Source organism: Penaeus japonicus, unplaced genomic scaffold, assembly GCF_977035675.1.
Source record: "Penaeus japonicus unplaced genomic scaffold, GWHDUDI00000001_assembly GWHDUDI00000010, whole genome shotgun sequence".
NCBI lineage: Eukaryota > Metazoa > Arthropoda > Malacostraca > Decapoda > Penaeidae > Penaeus > Penaeus japonicus.
Genome location: NW_028234412.1, coordinates 34,014,216 through 34,032,115, shown reverse-complemented (window position 1 = coordinate 34,032,115; position 17,900 = coordinate 34,014,216). Strand labels below are relative to the sequence as shown.

The 17,900-nt window shown below is 34.2% G+C and overlaps 2 protein-coding genes across 5 annotated transcripts in view; one reads left to right on the top strand and one right to left on the bottom strand.

Moving 5' to 3' along the window:
- The window catches only part of LOC122266064 (uncharacterized), a 43,022-nt gene extending 42,562 nt beyond the window's left edge, over positions 1-460 (top strand). Inside the window, exon 25 of the mRNA XM_086540379.1 lies at positions 444-460. Coding sequence (XP_086396505.1) covers positions 444-460 — 17 coding nt within the window. The remainder of the gene's footprint in view (positions 1-443) is intronic.
- LOC122266066 (uncharacterized) overlaps positions 431-17,900 on the bottom strand; it is a 21,505-nt gene continuing 4,035 nt past the window's right edge. For 3 of the 4 annotated variants that reach the window (XM_043035645.2, XM_043035646.2, XM_043035644.2), the window contains exons 3-31: positions 17,708-17,824; positions 17,015-17,168; positions 16,528-16,723; positions 16,071-16,292; positions 15,555-15,680; positions 15,171-15,364; positions 14,879-15,002; positions 14,514-14,623; positions 14,075-14,205; positions 10,940-11,089; positions 10,434-10,550; positions 10,046-10,202; positions 9,705-9,906; positions 9,319-9,543; positions 8,788-8,913; positions 8,241-8,434; positions 7,901-8,024; positions 7,594-7,703; positions 5,535-5,674; positions 5,069-5,230; positions 4,407-4,647; positions 3,816-3,995; positions 2,949-3,035; positions 2,703-2,811; positions 2,301-2,468; positions 1,980-2,179; positions 1,362-1,497; positions 934-1,049; positions 431-607 (exon numbers count right to left, since the gene is read on the bottom strand). In XM_043035645.2, coding sequence (XP_042891579.2) covers positions 568-607; positions 934-1,049; positions 1,362-1,497; positions 1,980-2,179; positions 2,301-2,468; positions 2,703-2,811; positions 2,949-3,035; positions 3,816-3,995; positions 4,407-4,647; positions 5,069-5,230; positions 5,535-5,674; positions 7,594-7,703; positions 7,901-8,024; positions 8,241-8,434; positions 8,788-8,913; positions 9,319-9,543; positions 9,705-9,906; positions 10,046-10,202; positions 10,434-10,550; positions 10,940-11,089; positions 14,075-14,205; positions 14,514-14,623; positions 14,879-15,002; positions 15,171-15,364; positions 15,555-15,680; positions 16,071-16,292; positions 16,528-16,723; positions 17,015-17,168; positions 17,708-17,824 — 4,358 coding nt within the window. In that variant the 3' untranslated portion in view covers positions 431-567. The remainder of the gene's footprint in view (positions 608-933; positions 1,050-1,361; positions 1,498-1,979; positions 2,180-2,300; positions 2,469-2,702; positions 2,812-2,948; positions 3,036-3,815; positions 3,996-4,406; positions 4,648-5,068; positions 5,231-5,534; positions 5,675-7,593; positions 7,704-7,900; positions 8,025-8,240; positions 8,435-8,787; positions 8,914-9,318; positions 9,544-9,704; positions 9,907-10,045; positions 10,203-10,433; positions 10,551-10,939; positions 11,090-14,074; positions 14,206-14,513; positions 14,624-14,878; positions 15,003-15,170; positions 15,365-15,554; positions 15,681-16,070; positions 16,293-16,527; positions 16,724-17,014; positions 17,169-17,707; positions 17,825-17,900) is intronic. The other variant, XM_086541310.1, reaches the window with a different exon arrangement.

Below are 17,900 nucleotides of genomic sequence, written 5' to 3'. Positions count from 1 at the left end.
TAATATTATTTTTTTTTTTTTTATTTTTATATTATAATAAATATAAATATATAATAAAAAAATTTAAAATATATATATATATTTTATATATATATATATAAAATTATATATATTAAAATATATTTATTAATAATATTATATATAAAATATATAAATATATTTATATATATTTATATTTATTTATATAAAATATATATATTTTTATATTAAATTATATATTTTTATATTTAATTTTATAATATATATATATTTATATATATATAATATTTTATTATTTATATATATTTATATATAAAAATATAAAAATTATTTTTATATTTTGTTTGTGGAAGTTCCTTGGGGGTTGGGGTATTGTTTTGGTTTCCCAAATTTGTATTTTGTAAAAAATCCCTTTGATTAGATTTATATTTTTTTAAAATTTTAAAAACTTAATTACATTCTAGATAATGCATTTTGTTAAAAGAACCAAAGAAACAGCAAAGAAAGACCTTACATACAATAAATGCAATCTGCAGATACTCCTGCAACCATTCCTTGTTGCTTGCATGGATTACCAATTGAACTTTATTACATTTTACTCTTCATCTGATTCTGACTCTGTAGTAATCTGGAAGAATATAACAAAAGACTAAAGAATTTGCTTGACCAAAGTGACAGACAAAAATTATTTTGTGAAATGAGAAAACATCATGATTATTGTATGAAAAATAAATGAATTCATATGATCACATATAAAACAAAGTTTTATAATCAAATCACACACACACATACACACACACACACACACACACACACACACACACACACACACACACACACACACACACACACACACACACACACACACACACACACACACACACACACACACACACACATATACATATACATACATACACATACACCCTCAAATTGAACACAATATCAACATACCTTGTATTACTGTGGAGGTAATGAGAAATTTGTTTCATTCCACTCTGAAGGGCTCCATGGACAGTAGAATAGTAGCATTTGCTATTTGCTTCTCCAGCTAGCACCAACACAGGTACCTGATGATGAACCATAAAATACCAACAAAATATTGAATGTTCTAAACTGCATCAATATTGTAACATACTGTGATTTCTCTCATATGCAAATTCACATGGTTTTTCTATCTTTTTTTTTTCTTTTTATTAAATGTTTATTTTCAAAATAAATTTCTTGTATAAAAGGACAAAAAAGTAAAATATACTAATTACAAAAACTGAAATACACTACAAAAACATACAATCAAATCAAAGCATAACACACTTCCCCATTATCCTATAATAACAGTAAACCCCCTAAAACAACACAAGAAACATCAACGCCAGACAGACCTCCTGGCCGTCCCTCGTAGCGGCGCACACCGGGGTGTTGAGATGGTTCTCCTTCCTGTCATCTCGGAGGCATTCACAACCCAGCCTATGATAACAGTAGGAGCCTCTGAAGAATGGGTCACTAGCCCACTGAGATCTGGAAATAAGTGCTAATTAATTCACAAGCTGAAAAAGAGAGAAGTTTTTAGGTAAAGAAAGGAATACAAAATAAAATGAAAATATTTAAAATAAAGTACAGATAATCACCTGTTGAAAGCAAAAATTACATACAAATATGAAGTGAGTGTATAATCTGAAGTAAAACTAAATGATCATGTTTTCATGTGGGTACTGTCTTTTCACAGTCATGTCTGCAATATCAACATTTAAACAGCTAAAGGGATAAAAAATTTGAAAATAAACAATTACTCTAAGATTCTGATCAAAAAGCAGCAAAAACCGTAACAGTCTGTCTGGCAGTAAAGTCATGTTATTATAAAGGAAGAAAGGAATAAAAAAGACAAAGAGAGAAAAGGAAAAATATACATACATATAAACAGCAGCATATTTATAGATCCATCGATATGTAGGAGTATCTAACTTTCCTAATTTCTTTTAGAACACTGAATCAAATACTACCTGAATACTCTCTTGGGTTTTGGGATATCACTCCTTCCAAGGAAATGACGGAGGAGCTGAGTGCAAGCCTCGCCCACTTCCCTCTCGGGCAGCGTTTCCATGTACTCAGCCTCAGCCCCACCAATCCATCCACACAGCATAGCTTTTTGGTTGAACACTGGATCAAACCCAGAGATGGCACGCACCCAGAACTGCTTCATCTGCGCCCCAGTATATATAAATTTATGTTAGGTACAAAAGGAAGGCGCAGTACAATGTTGGTGATCTTGCGATGGGAAATATGTTACGTGTAAGCATATGAAAAACTCCAAAAACACGAACCTCTTCCACAGTGCCGTCGACAAGCTGCGAATTCTGCATAAAGTTATCAAAGTCTGGAATATCTTTTGTCCACACGATCTGAATTCCCTCACAGTCTTTGGGCCACCAGGGCTGCTCATACTCCAAAAACATCTTGTCTATCGTTCCAAAACCAGTGGATGTGATGGCCTGTGAATGGAAAGACATTATTTTAGAATCAAAATCATTATCAGAATCATTATTTTAGAATAGATATAAGGTATAAGTCATACCTGCTTAGTGGTTTCCCATCTAGAATTTCCATAAGGAAATAATTTCTAGCTCAGTGAACAAGAAAAAAGGCATTTATCTATATTTTTGGTCTTTACAATTACTTCTTGTCCTCCGAGTCAGAGAGTCCTCGTTTAGGATTATAATTCTCACCTTCTGCAACTTCTGAGGGAGTGGAGGGGAGAAGAGTTCAGGGTGGACTTTCAAGTAGCCTATGGATGGCGTTACCATCACATGCTCTGCCTCAAGCTCTCTACCGTCTCTGAAATGGTCATATATAAAGTTGATGATCATTTAAAGTACAAGTAGTAGTACTAAATGTCTTCAGAATACAATTTATTTTTAATTTTTTTGAATAAATGAAAAGGAAGTCAAAATCAAAATCAAACTGTCACTTACTTGCACTTGACAATCACAGGTAATGTACAGCCATCGGGACGAAACAGGGAACCATTCTTAACTACAACCTGTGTTGCGTAATCTATGCTGAAAAGGTAACAAATGAAGAATTTATTATTCTCTTTTGCAACAAAGAATGTAATCACAAAAATCAATCTCTTTTTTCTCTTGAGTATGTATATATATATATATATATATATATATATATATATATATTATATATATATATATATATATATATCTATATATCTATATTTTTTATATATTATATATATATATATATATATATATATATATATATATATATATATATATATATATATATATATATATATATTATATATATATATATATATATATATATATATATATATATATTATATATATATATACATATACATACATATATATATATATATGTATTGTGTGTTATATATTATATATCTATTATATATATATATATATATTATATATATATATATATATATATTATATATATATATATATATATATATATATGTATATATGTATATATTATGTATATATGTATGTATATATATATATAATATATATATATATATATATGTGTAATATATATATATTATATATATATGTATATATGTATATGTATATATGTATAGATATTTACATATATATGTATATATGTATATATGTATATGTATATAATGTATAGTGTGTGTTGTGTGTGTGTGTGTGTGTGTGTGTGTGTGTGTGTGTGTGTGTGTGTGTGTGTGTGTGTGTGTGTGTGTGTGTGTGTGTGTGTGTGTGTGTGTGTGTGTGTGTGTGTGTGTGTGTGTGTGTGTGTGTGCGTGCGTGTGCGTGTGTGTGCGTGTAAAATATACTCACTTAGAAACTTCTGAGTTCAGTCGTAACTCAGCCCTCGACTCCTGTAAAATGGAGGCAAGAACAGAAATGTATCCAGCCTTGGGGTTCATGTTCTCATTCCCATCGCAGAAAATGTAATTGCCCCAACAGTTGGCCGACAGCTCTTTGATGGAGTTACAAGCATTATCTATCCTCTGCCATCTGGAATGTGAAAGATTCATGGAGTGTGTTCCTTTGTGAAAATGAAAATAGGTATTTTTTCTTTATTAACAAGTTAAATGATAGAGGAAGGGTATATCTATTTTGTGTATACTATCACTTTCTTCTAACAAAAAAATGAAAAAATAAGTAAATAAAATTAGCTGTATCACCATCATCATAAATTTTTGCTTGTTATTGCTCTGCAGTGTTAACACTAATTTTTAAAATTTAGAAAGGATGTTGGATATAAGGTACGACAAACAAAAATGACCTATGTTTTATAAACAGCCAGTTTTACTGGCTGCTTATTCAATAGTTCTATTTACTAGAAATATTCTATGAACAAATACTTCCCCTAGCAACTTCACTACAACAACAACAGCAAAAACCAATACAGAAGTAGTTATCCACCTCAGGACCCAATGATACACAGCCTTCTTCAGTTCCCTTCGATCCAGCTGATCTGCCCCGGCGTCACTCATGTACTGCAAGAACTTCTCCCTGAAGACCCTCCCGACGGACAACTCGGGTGGGGCAGCGATGTCCTTGTGGGAAAACTCCTGACACTCGCTATCAGCTTCGTTGAGCAATTCAACCACTTCCTCTACAATGTCTTCTGGTATGAGCTTTCCATTCTCCATGTAAAATTCCCCTGTGTTGTGAAAAGGGATGTGATTCTCCTGTAAGCTTCGTAAAGTGTGTTTTTGAACATGTGAGAAATCTTGTTGTAGCCACTGTAACATTTTCATTATAAAATGTGTTGTCACAGATACTTGACAATGAGGTTTCTTGCCAAATGCACCACAGATAAGCTGATTTCATTACTGCTTAATTTTCTTCAATATCACAATCATCATTTACTAAATTCACTGCCTGTGCATGCTATTGCAACAAAATTTTTATAGACATTTAATGAACCATAATGGCATTTAATGAACCAAACATCAATTAAGTCACAGCTCAATTTATTCTAATATAGACTCCAGTGATGAAGACTCATTCACCACAGCAAAAAAAGGTAAATCATAACCAGGCTGAAGAAGTAAATACTCAAGTGGAAAATCCTTTATGACCTTTGCCATCTGCTGACAGCTTGTGATGTATTAGTCCTCTCGGTTTTGCATACTGGTAGATGACATTTCCTTCTTCCCCGTGTATCCACTGGGCACCGAGTTCTACCACACCCTGAGGGGGAGTTCGAATTGTGTTGACTCTCCCACCGACACGGTCGTTGCCTGTCAATTGTTTGGGGGTTGAGATTAAAAGAAGGGGTGAGTCATGATGATGTGATGTATAATGATAATTATAATAATGCTAATGATGAAGATAATAATGAATAATGATAATAATAATAAAAACTAATGATAATCATAATAAGAACAATAACAACACCAATGACACTAGAGTTAAGAGCAAGAGTAACAATAGTAGAAGTAATAATAATAATAACAATAATAACCATACCTGTCATAAAAAAAAGAAAATTAACAATAACAACAGCATAACCAAAGAAGAAACAAAACTGAAACACAAAGCTACCTTCCAGAATGAGAACCGAATTGATTCCTTTGGCAGTTAGCTCTCTCGCGGCCCCAATGCCAGCCGCTCCACATCCCACAATGATAACTTTGTACTTTTCTCTCGTTGTAATCAGCTTGCTTGAGGGGGAAGAGTGCATGCTGTGGGGGATTGGACAGGTTGCTTAATTAATCAATTGTGTGTATGTATGTTGTATATTCATATGTGTGTATTGTGTGCAAGTGTGTGTGTGTGTGTGTGTGTGTGTGTGTGTGTGTGTGTGTGTGTGTGTGTGTGTGTGTGTGTGTGTGTGTGTGTGTGTGTGTGTGTGTGTGTGTGTGTGTGTGTGTGTGTGTGTGTGTGTGTGTGTGTGTGTGTGTGTGTGTGTGTGTGTGTGTGTGTGTGTGTGTGTGTGTGTGTGTGTGTGTGTGTGTGTGTGTGTGTGTTAAATATGAATGGCAATCAAAATTGTATAATGAAAGTCAGAGAGAAAGTATCATTGCATGAAGACAGTTTTGAAGTTTACTTGACATTGTGGATATGCTAAAGGTATCACGCATTCACTTTACAAGTTCACCTGTGGGATACTTCCCACACTGGGCTGGCTATTTTCACATAAAATATGATAAAGATATTGCTAAAGGAAATGCAATAAATGTAATTAAAAAAACAAATGCATTATTGCATTTGAAACACTCACATAAAAAAATAAAAGCAACTAAAGGTATAGCATGTCACAGAAAACACTAGATAATGGATCTCCAATTTCATGACTGGCAGAGTGCAAAGCTGAAGGCAAAATAAACAGTAATATCTGCAAATGGTCTTGCAGGAATCAACTGAACGAGCTCTTTTCCACGTCAGTTGGGTCTACAAAGTATGACCAGAAGAGGAGAGAGAACAAAATATTCTTAGCTTATATAGATATCATATTTGACTTAATCCATCAGGAGAGTATATACAATTAGACCTTCCTTCCAGATAGCATAAACCTAAGAGCATTCCTATCATTTACTATAAATTTGGATAAAGTTTGAAACAAGCACTTGGTTTCATCAATTCATCATGAACCTGACAGTATATATATATATAAAAAAAAATGTGAATTACTTGTGTGTCATATTCAAAACTGACCTTAACTAATACTTTAAGAATTTTAAAAATGACATTACACATAAGATATACAGGATATTAACCCATTGCAGACAGAGATAAATTTGCTTGCCCAGCCTCCAGGATAGGTTTTATTTTAGAGAATTTCGGTCATTCATTGTAAAACTAGAGCAGTTTTTGTGTTTTATTTTTTTGTGTGTTTTATTGAGTTTAGAGATGTGATAGAAGTATTGCTGTTTTATGGGAGGACAAAAGGCAACTTTATTTTTTCGTATTTTTGTACTGTCATAACGAATACGAAACATATAACCCCTACAATAAAGATAACAAGAAGAGGTAGGGCACAGGAGCACATTTTAGACACTGGGTATGGATTGAGTCACCTTCCTCATCTCGTTCTGCCTGCACATCCTTCATCGGCGGTACTTTAGAGCAAGGGTTCATCAACTTAGTGTGTGCCATCGCTCTATAGAGACAGTGCTTGCTAGAGACCGTGGATGGGTGCCATTCAAGGCTCTCTCTCCTGCTGGTGCTAGGAAAAAGTGGTGCCATCTAGGTTTTGGACGTTAAGCTAGCACGATATTACGGTAATTATAGTAATTATGACTGCAGTAGCCATCATCACTCATTCCTTTTTCATAGCACAATAAAATAGCATAGTATTCCAAAATCCCCGAACGTCATGTACGTCATGACGCCCGTCGTCAGGCCAAAGCTCCTACGTCATGTATGTCATGACACCCGTACGCAATGGGTTAATGAATTTCCCCCCCAAAAAAAACATTTCCTTACATGGAATAGAATAATACAAAAGCTTACAAACAATCAATCATTTCTAAAACCTAAAAAGTCAAAAGACTTTCAAGATCAAAAATTCACAGAGACTCAAAAGATCCCTTACGTGTTGGGGTTAAAATAAACTTCTCATAAAATCAATCTCTTATAAAAGTTCCAAAAAATCCCTTACTTGTTGATGTATCTCAGGATTCTATCAGCTTCACGCCATCCGCTTGCAACGGCACCATGAACCGTAGAAAAGAATTCGGTACTCGTAGCTTCTCCCGCAAAGCACAACAACTGAGGCATAAATTATGCACCAATGAATACTATTTTTTTCTCTTTTTTACAATTGGAAGTAATACTGACCCTGTTATAATTTTAATGACAATGACAATAAAAATGATACAGTAAAATAATACAGGAAGCATTTCATGTGCCTCTCTTTACTTATCTTGTACAATTATTATATCAAATAACAATGTAATTTTACTTACAGGTTTGCCCTGAATATTGGTCACAGGTTCAGACAGGTCTTCTGCCCATACATTCATGTTGTCTGTCTTGATACTTCTAAAGCTATAGGACCCACGAGTCCATTTGTTACTTCCCCATTTACTCCTGGAAATAGTTTTCATTTTGTTCTCTAATATCATCTATACCTTTTCTTGCACTTTAAAGTAAGTGTCACATTCCATAACAAATGTAAGATAATCATGCATCATCAGTTTTTTTTTTTTTTTTATTATTTTCCAACACACAAAATCTATCAATATGCTACTTCTAATTACTTTCTCAGACACAACATACAACAAATGAAAAATAATCAAAATTCACCTTTTGCAAAATATTGGATCAGGGACCGTATAAGTTCTTCCAAGATACTTTCTGAGAACGGAAATGCATCTTTGTGCCACAGCCTCCTCTGGTAATTCTTCCATAGCCCGTGCACATTCTCCTCCAATCCAAACACACATCATTCTCGGCTGACGATGGGTGCTGTAGAATCCCATGAGGTGCTCCTCCCAGTTCTGTGTGAAAAGTTACGTAGAAGAAGCAAAGCATAGCAAAAGCAAAAGGATTTAATATTTGGAGAAACCTCCCACAATCTTGGTCTTTATTTTTACTATAAACAAGAACAATTACTCATCCAGGTCTATAGATGGACTAGTTTTGTTCTCTTTTAGTATATCCTTATCTATCTATATCTATAAAACAATTTATCTATATGTATAAATATATATATATATAAAGTGTGTGTGTGTGTGTGTGTATCATCAGTTATCATCATATCTCATTAAAAATCCACCATGATCCTTTATCCACTGCATAAATATGTGTCTTTATGGACCCATTCAAAAGAGTCCTTTCCTTGCTCTCTTACTTCTGGGGTTATGGGTGTCCTGCGAATATCTGTGTTGTGAAGGAATGTAAATCCATCGCAGTCACTAGGCCACCAGCGATAAGGAAATTCTATGAAGATCTTGTCAACTAAACCTAAGCAGAGACCCTGAAATATCATCAACTTATTACTGTCTTGTCAAAATCATATGTTAATTAATCATGATATTCTATCAGCAGCATGTTAAGGGGAAAATTAAATCCTTTGTTATTCAGTTCAGTTCAGACAGATTTGCGAAGACGTCGCTTCGCCCGGGCTATATGCACAAGGCGGCCTGGCCTCTGCCAGCTATGAGTGCTGACTCATCTTATCTAATCTTACCTTTGTTATTCATGAATTACATCTCTGAATGATATGGTTGTTTTTCATAGCCACACTATGAAAAATTCACATCAATTACAATCAGTGCTTCTGATTCTGATTTTTCTCATCATCTCAGTATAATCACCATTAGGAGACAATATAAATTTGCAGAAAAAGAGAGAAAATAAAACAGTAATACATAACACTTACCTCAATTGCCTGAGCTTTCTTCATTGGCAACTGTGGTATAAATGTCTGAAGATGTGTTGCTTTCAGGACCCCTAAAGATGGAGTGTACACCAGATGGTCAGCTTCGATGATGCGTCCAGACTCCAATCTAATTCTGCAACAGCTTGGAGACGATTGTGTTGCAGTACCCCACTCCACGCTTTCAACTGGAGTGTTGGTCCAAATCTTGCTTGTTGGAATTTTTTCCTGAAAGCAAAATCTCCACTATGAGCAATTTTTAAACATTACTAGTTAGGTGGTTGTGAACCTAACGTGAAAACAAAATTAAAATAAAAGATCATCTACATTAAACCTCCACATGAAAATCACAAATAAATGAATATCAAAACAGATATTCCTATACTTACACTCAGAAAGTCAATTAAAGTAGAGAATCCATTTCTCCAGTTCAGAAAAGGGTTACCTGGGTCTTCCTCCCCTTTGTACTCCAGGAATCCTCGAGCACCCAACTGCTCCAGGGAATCGCAAGCATTGTGGAAATTCTGGTACTTCTCAAAAGTGGCCAGGATGTCGAGCCCAAGTTCACCCCACTTGTTCACTTTCTGAAATCTGTTTTAGGATATTTTTCTCTCTTTCTTCCATCCCTCTGATTAACGGAGCTATTACGGTCATAACTTAAAGACTTTACTCCCACAATAATCAAATAAAATGATGCATCGATTAAACAAAATCCTCACAACGCACTTACTCTTCTCGCAGAAAGTCCCCAAAGGAGCCCTGGTACCTCCTTAAGGCATCTTCACTCTCCTTCTCTATCTTAACCAAGGCAGCAAGACATGCCTTCCAAACAACAGGATCGACAACTTCCCCTCCCTCCTTAACGAACACACGATTTTCGCCTAGGCCTGCGGAGAATAGAAATGTAGTGGTTATACTCGAGGAAGATACAAAACACTCTTCATATTACAATTAACATGATGATTGGTGATGATGATGATAGTGATGATGATGATGATGATGATGGTGTTTACAGTTCTATGCAATATGATGGGAATATTCTCTGACAAGTTTCATGTGAAATCATCACTTCATACTGAGTTAATTCTTGCAATGATGAAACTAGATAAAGCATTTACCTGTCTGGGTAAGAGTCACAGTCTTATCATCTTCACCAATGGACTTTGCAATGTGTGCAACAACATTCGTCTCCTCTCCATGCATCCAGTGGGCTCCTAACTCAATCAGATGATCCCCTGAAATGATCAAAGACATTGGTTAAGAAGCAAATTACTTTCCAATATACATAAAGAAAATAATAAGAGAAAATTAAGGGCTATGGATTGTTCACAATGAAAAAATAATACTTTGTTATCCCAACCACGTGCAGCAGTCAGTATTTACTCCTTATTCCACCAAAGACTTTAAGTATCATTACTGACATTTATCTTTTTTCAACTGTATGACAATAAATAAAATCCTAGTAACTATCATGGAATAGATATACATATCATACCCCAGATCATTCTTATCTCAAGAACTTGAAGAAAAAAAATAGAATGTAGGAATCAAATCCATTAATCTTTAGATAAAAAAAAAAAAAAAAAAAAAAAAAAACATGGATAAACATACATCAGATACAAACCATGTCTAAAAGTTTGTATTCTTCCTCCTAGTTCTCCCTGAGCTTCTAATACCAACAGGCTCTTCTCTCCTGCCTCTGTGAGTCTCTGAGCTACTGCTAGTCCGGCTGCTCCTCCGCCCACTATACACACTTTCACGTGCACTGGGACATCTGCAGGGAGAGAAAACTTTATTTCAAGATATTCAGATTAAGTTCTTCTGGTCTATTTTCATGCAACCTGTGCAGAATGCTTCTTTCTAAAATATTTCACCAAATAAGGTACCATCAAAGTATTATTCAATGCCTTTTTTATAATGCATTATTTGGCATTCATCACTTTTTAAAAATAATCTAATTCTTGAAAGCTCTTGAGCTTCAGAAATTTTAATCAGCTTGGATATTTGCATCATATACCAAGTGTTGTATATCATGCCATATTACTATTCTAACTGATCTCATTTCTTTATCAGGATCCTTAAATATTTAGCAAAACAAAGATTTATATCTATTACTTTGACTTTGCTTATTAATGTTATTATCAACATATTGCCATTATCATTACCATAACTATTATCTTCTTCTTTTATCAAAATGATAATAGCTCTCAAAATAGTAAAACTTTTTTCTGGAAATCTAAGAAATGGAGTAAATAGGTGTAATTGATTCCTTGGTGACTGAGTGCTTGTGGAGTATCTATATATTAAAGAAATAATAAAACGAAAACCATAATGAACAGTGCATGTATATATAAGTTAACACTTGACCATGATTGATATTGACAATCCCAGCGCTACTTCTTTTATCTTACTCCATTTCTTTGACACTGGTTTCTTCCTACTCACTTCATTTTAATATTGTCATCTTACAAAATGTACATTATATATTTTTTCTAACATGATTCTGTAAATGCTCACAGCCACAGGAATGTATGACCATCTAACCCCTATGCTTTTTGAGAAGTGAGTTAGTAACTCTGAGTGTGGGACAAGTCAAAGTGTTATATCAATCAGTTGTTATCTGCAATTTTCATCTCTCCCCATACTTCCAGTTCTCTATAACTCCTCACAAAAAACATTCCTAGTCAGGTAGTCGTGAACTCCTGTGGCTGAGGCCAGTCCTGTCTGTAGTGTGCAAGAAGTTTATCTGTCTCTTTATCTATCTATCTCTGCAGTAGATCTAGGTGGATATTGTGAAATAAATAATTTTGCTGTAATTTCCATTCCTTATGATGAAATGTTTTGCAATCAAAATAATCTCATTAAGTATTGTTTTCTTTCAAATATTCCTTACATTCTTATTCCATGGGATTTCTCTATTCTCAAAACAATCAGGTGATGTGATATCATGTCATGTGGTCGCAGCACTTGACATCAGCAACGTTTTTCTCTGTTGTGGAAAATAACTAAAAAAATTTTTTTTGAAATCAATGATAATTTGATAATCTGCTTCCCACTATTGACACTTTTATTATATATAAAGGTTGCTTTACAATGTGATTAAGTAATTAAGGATTAGGTTTCTTTATTCTAAAGTCAATTTTTTTCTTCTAATTTCCATTTCTGTCTAGATAGTGATCTCATCATCTAATGCACAACAATGGAATCAAACCTCCATACAAAAATGCTATACAAACTGCCTCAATTAGAATCTGTAGTATCTAACTGATGCAAGTGTGGAAACGGAATAAAAGCCATGATGACCGTGATGATGGCGATGATGATGATAGTGATTGTACAAATGGCTGAAGTATAAACATCTATGGAAAAAAAGAGTCAAACACAATACAGTTTGTCACTTTAATTGTAAGGAAAATCTTTAGATACACTCAAAAACATATTCAAATTTAAAGAAAGTCAAAGTACAATTAAAATAACTTCAGAAAAGTTGGAATATATATATTTACAATGTGTATACTCAAAATACAATATTCAACAAGAAATCTGCTCCACATAACATTTCACTACTAAAGAATACACCCTACAATCTGCACCCATTGATTTCTGCATAATTATTGTGACAAAGTACAGAGAGTTAGCACTAGTATATCATATGTAAGAGTTAGGGACAAATATTACAAAAACAAAGCACCACATATGTAAAAGTGAAAAACACATTTATGGGTAGTATATGGACCTAACTTATATACTGTGTATAATGCTCTATTTGGCATTACTTGTGTCACGGAGGCGACACAAGTTCGACTAACATCGACACGGAAATTTCCGTTGTTATACTAGGACTTGTGTGGTTGTTGCATGGGTGATTGAGGGTTCTTAGTACCACCAGCTATAGAGACAATAGTCTGGCAAGTCGCCTCTGTGACACTTGTCCAACTTGGACACATTGGCAAGCTAATATGTAAAAATGTTCAAGACAAATGGATTATACCAAGTTGGAAGGGATTTGTCTGTAAGATGGCAGAATTAATAAAATAATGTCTTATGTGATTAAATATCAAAGCAATGCAAAAGGCTTGTAATCGTTATCCAACAGAGATTTTTATACTTGAACAAGCTGTTGATATCAACATTTTAGATTCTGATGCTTGAAGGAAATTTAAAACGAAATATCCATCAAAATGACTGATATCCACTTATTGGTGTGTAACAGTCAAATGAGCATGCATATTAATGTTTCTTTTTTCCAATGATTCCATATTTATAGAAGGAGACAGCAAAACTATGTAGCATCCACATTGTTTGTTGAAGAAATGAGGGTTTCAAATGCAAATACTTTTCCCATCTTAGTTACCAGTCATCCATCTGCATTGGACAAATACTTCTGAACCCAGTGATCTACTACTTGCTCAGTCATGCATACAGGACAAAATAGCTTATTGATCTAGTTACATGTCTGTGAACTAGAGCTGTGTATAGCTTAGCATTGTTATTGTTTGCTGTGTTTACAAACCATAACCATACAGGAAGCTTTCAGTTGAAATTGCTCTTTCCATCAGAGCTCACAATTTACTGGATGAGTCAGCTGAAAGGGAACATGCTTTGTATAGTCTGATAAGCAGATAAGCATTCCTCACTTATTATGAATATCTACCACACATTTTATACATACAAACCTGTCTGATACCATATCAAGAGCACCATAACCATACTTCACATCAACAAATGAAAAAGGAAAATGCATAAATGGATATATTACCTTTGACTGCCCTGTTTCTTTCTCCACACTGGGATGAGTTTTCTGCAGTAGACTTTTGTACTGTAGAAGGTAAGCCATTCCTCTGACTAGAATGACCTGCTGCTAATACTAGTTCGATATTATTTTCACTTCTGAAATACCAATAAAATTCTTATCACAACTGCACATGTTTGAAAGTCTGATTCACCATTTCTTAAAAAAAAGGTATTAATTACAATTTATATCTTCACTAATATCTAATATTTTCTTCTTTTCTCTCTCTCTTTAGAATAACCTGGCAAACAAACAGAAAATCCTTGTTATAAATAATACATCATTCAAAATGTAACAAACATCAACCTAAAAGACAAATTCCACAAAACTTTTCATATACTTGTTTGCTTTTTGCAATTTAACATACAAACATATATAAGTAAATGGCTACACTATACAAACTTACCTAGAGAAATACTGGATCAATCTTTCCGCTTCTCTTCTTCCCGTTTCGAGAGCACCGTGAACCGTAGAATAAAAGCAATCATGGGTTGCCTCTCCCGCAAAACAGACAACCTACAAGTATCCCCGACATTTCTCTTTTATTTCTTTAGTATGTTCAAATAAATGGTAAAATCCAAAGGAAAACTGTTATATTAGGTTAAAATCAGCTTATATATATTTCCTTTGGATAGAAGGAAAGAGAAGATTATAAAGTGCAATATCCTTTCTTCAATTTAATACAATAAAAAGAAAAGAAAAGGAAAGATAAAAAAAAAAGGAAACAAAGAAAAGAAAAGCAAAAAGGGGGAATTAATCTTTAATACTCACAGGAACATCTTTAGCATTAACTAAAGGGGAAGCTAAGTCTGCAGCCCAAACGTCCATGGCTTCAGTCTTCATGCTGCGGAAACTGTATGATCCTCTCACCCAAGGGTTTTGGCCCCATGTTGATCTGAAAGAACAAAAAGGGAAACATTAGAAGAATATCATTCTGAACAATGAGCAACAGTTATCACTTCTTGCAATGACCAGTAATAGTAATGTTAATGGTATTGACAAACAATATGATGACTCTCTTCAAGAAATACAATGCCTATAGAATCTTAACTCTTCCTTCTACCTTGTACCCCAAATTGCATCAGGAATTTGGAATCTAGTTGCCAAGCGCTTCCTCAGAAACAAGACGCAACGCTTAATCACTTCCTCTTCATTAACTTGCTCCATCAAGCGAGCCGCTGGTCCAGTGATCCAAGCGCAGAGCATGTTGGGTTGTCTGAACACCTCGTAGAAGCCTAAGATTCCACGTTCCCAGTTCTGGAGGAAATAATGTCAGGTTTGTTTGGACCTTTATCATATCTTGCATACCTTGTCTCTCAATGAACATTATAAAATATTGCTACTTCAAAATCTTGACTTATTCTATAAAATCCATGATCTTGATAACTTAGAAGCTTTTCTCATAAGTAGAAAACAAAAAGGAATCTTTGAAGCTGCCATACTGTACCTCTTTTGTAATTATTTCTGGAGTTTCAGGAAGGTTATATAAAAAGCTGAAACCATCACAACCTGTCTCCCACCACTGCTGCGGGAACTTGATGAATATCTTGTCCACAACGCCAATTCCTAAGCCCTGAGAAAAATGAAATTTCCTTCATGCATTCTCAAACTGCAAGCTGACACCAACTCCTAAATTATATACTGGGTATATCTACTTAGTATCAAATTATCTACCCATGATTTAATCTAAATTCTCTCATCCCATCATAATGCAATCATATATAGTAAATAGATCAAATGCCACACCCAATGAACTAATTGAGTAGTCATAGGAAATATGATCTATATTAAAAAGAGTGTAGTACATCAGCTACCAGAAAATTGGTAGTGTACCTATATCACTTGTTAAATATGATAAAATAAATAATGCATCTCAGCAAGCATGCACACACAGAAAAAATCTAGAACAACTGATAATAAAAAAAAAAGTAAACAATAACATTTATAGTGTAAATACAAGTACCTCAATGGCTCTCGACTTCTCAACTGGCAGTGGAGGACTGAACATTTCTTCCGACACTGCCTTCAAGACTGCTAAAGATGGGGTGAAGACAACATGGTCGGCTTTTATCATCTGGCCTGACCATAATGTTAAATCGCAGCCAGTAGATACAGCCAGGGGGCCATGCCAGTCAATGGATTTTACAGCTGAATTTAGATGAAGGCACGACTGGGGAAAGTCCTCCTGAAAAACAGTTTAGTATCATTAGACTGAATTTAGTATACATTCAGTGCATTTCCCTGCTTGTCAATGTGTGACTAATAGAAGAATTTATCCTATGTTTTCTTCTAAATCACATACTTTTATAGAAGGTAAAATCTTAAAGTAATGTCACATATTATGTACCTTCATAACCTTTTTTCTGAGTCTTTCTTTTCTGAATTTCCATGGCCTTTATTGACTTTCAGGGCCAACTAACCTTAAGGTGGTTCAGAAGGGATTGATACCCGTTTTTCCAGTTGACCACTATGTTACCAGGACATTCCTTGTAGCAGGTATGTCCTCTTGCTGAACAGTCATACCAAGAATCGGTACCATCAATGCAGTTCTGAAAACATCCTCTCCAAGTCAGCAGTTCCTCTCCAAGGACACCCCATTTATTGACTGACTTGAATCTTAAAATGAATAAATAAACAAATAAATAAATGGATAAGTAAATAAATAAATATACCCTTTTTTTTTTTTTTGAATTGTGAAAAAATTAAGAACATAATGGGTTATAAATAGTTTTGAAATATTTGTATTTAAAATGCAAACAAGATAAAATAAAAAAAAAGTAAAATTTAAATGATGATGATTCAACATTTCATAAAATGCAAAACTATTATCAGGTCTCACTATATACATATAAATCTCTTCTCTTTAAACAGACAAGCTATATCCTTCTAAACATGAGTGACACTTACTGTTCTGAATAGTACTGTCCAACAGAGAAAGGACTGGATGGGAAGACTTTCTCTGCCTGTTCCTCTAGGTTTGCAAAGGCCATTTCAAAAGCTTCGACATTTTCAGCTGGAACAATATCTCCGTTTTCTCTGACAAATACAGTTTCTCCAACACCTGAAAATATTATTATTATTGTAGCTTTATTTACAAACATAATTTGCAATCTGCCTCTAAAAGAACTTGGTATTATATTGATAAACAACAAATAGGTGTAAAGGAAACCATTATTATCTTCTATCTCTGTGATCAGCAATTTTTGATAAAGATTTAATTTATTATACAATTTGTGTTACAAAATAATTTATTATATGTTGTTTTTCAACTTCAACTCTTTTTGTGTATGTGTGCACAATTATTAGCTTGGTTTCCAGTAGGTTAGATTTGTTAAAATTTCTTGCTCAACTCACATATTAGATTGATACATCAAAAGAGAACTTCCCATAATCATTTTTAATATTCTAACTTCCCCATTTCTTGTCTATAACCCTATTAAGGTGAAAATAATCTCAGAATCATACCCTCAGGGAAACAAAAGCTCATCAAAATACACCCCAAGTGAACACAAGATAGAGAGATAGACAGATAAAAAAAATATATATATACTCAAATGTAAACAAATATCCCGATAAATCCCAGCTTCTTATGGTCAGCACCTGTCTGCGTAAGTTTGGGCTCGTCGTCCACTAAGTTGTTTTCCGAGGCCCACTCAAAGACGACGTTCCCCTCCTCTCCGTGGATCCAGTGTGCACCCAATTCCAAGACGTGGTCACCTTGAATGAGTCAGTTACAAGGGAATAAAGGTCAGGATTTATGTAAATACACAGAAATGAAGCACTTCTGCTTGAT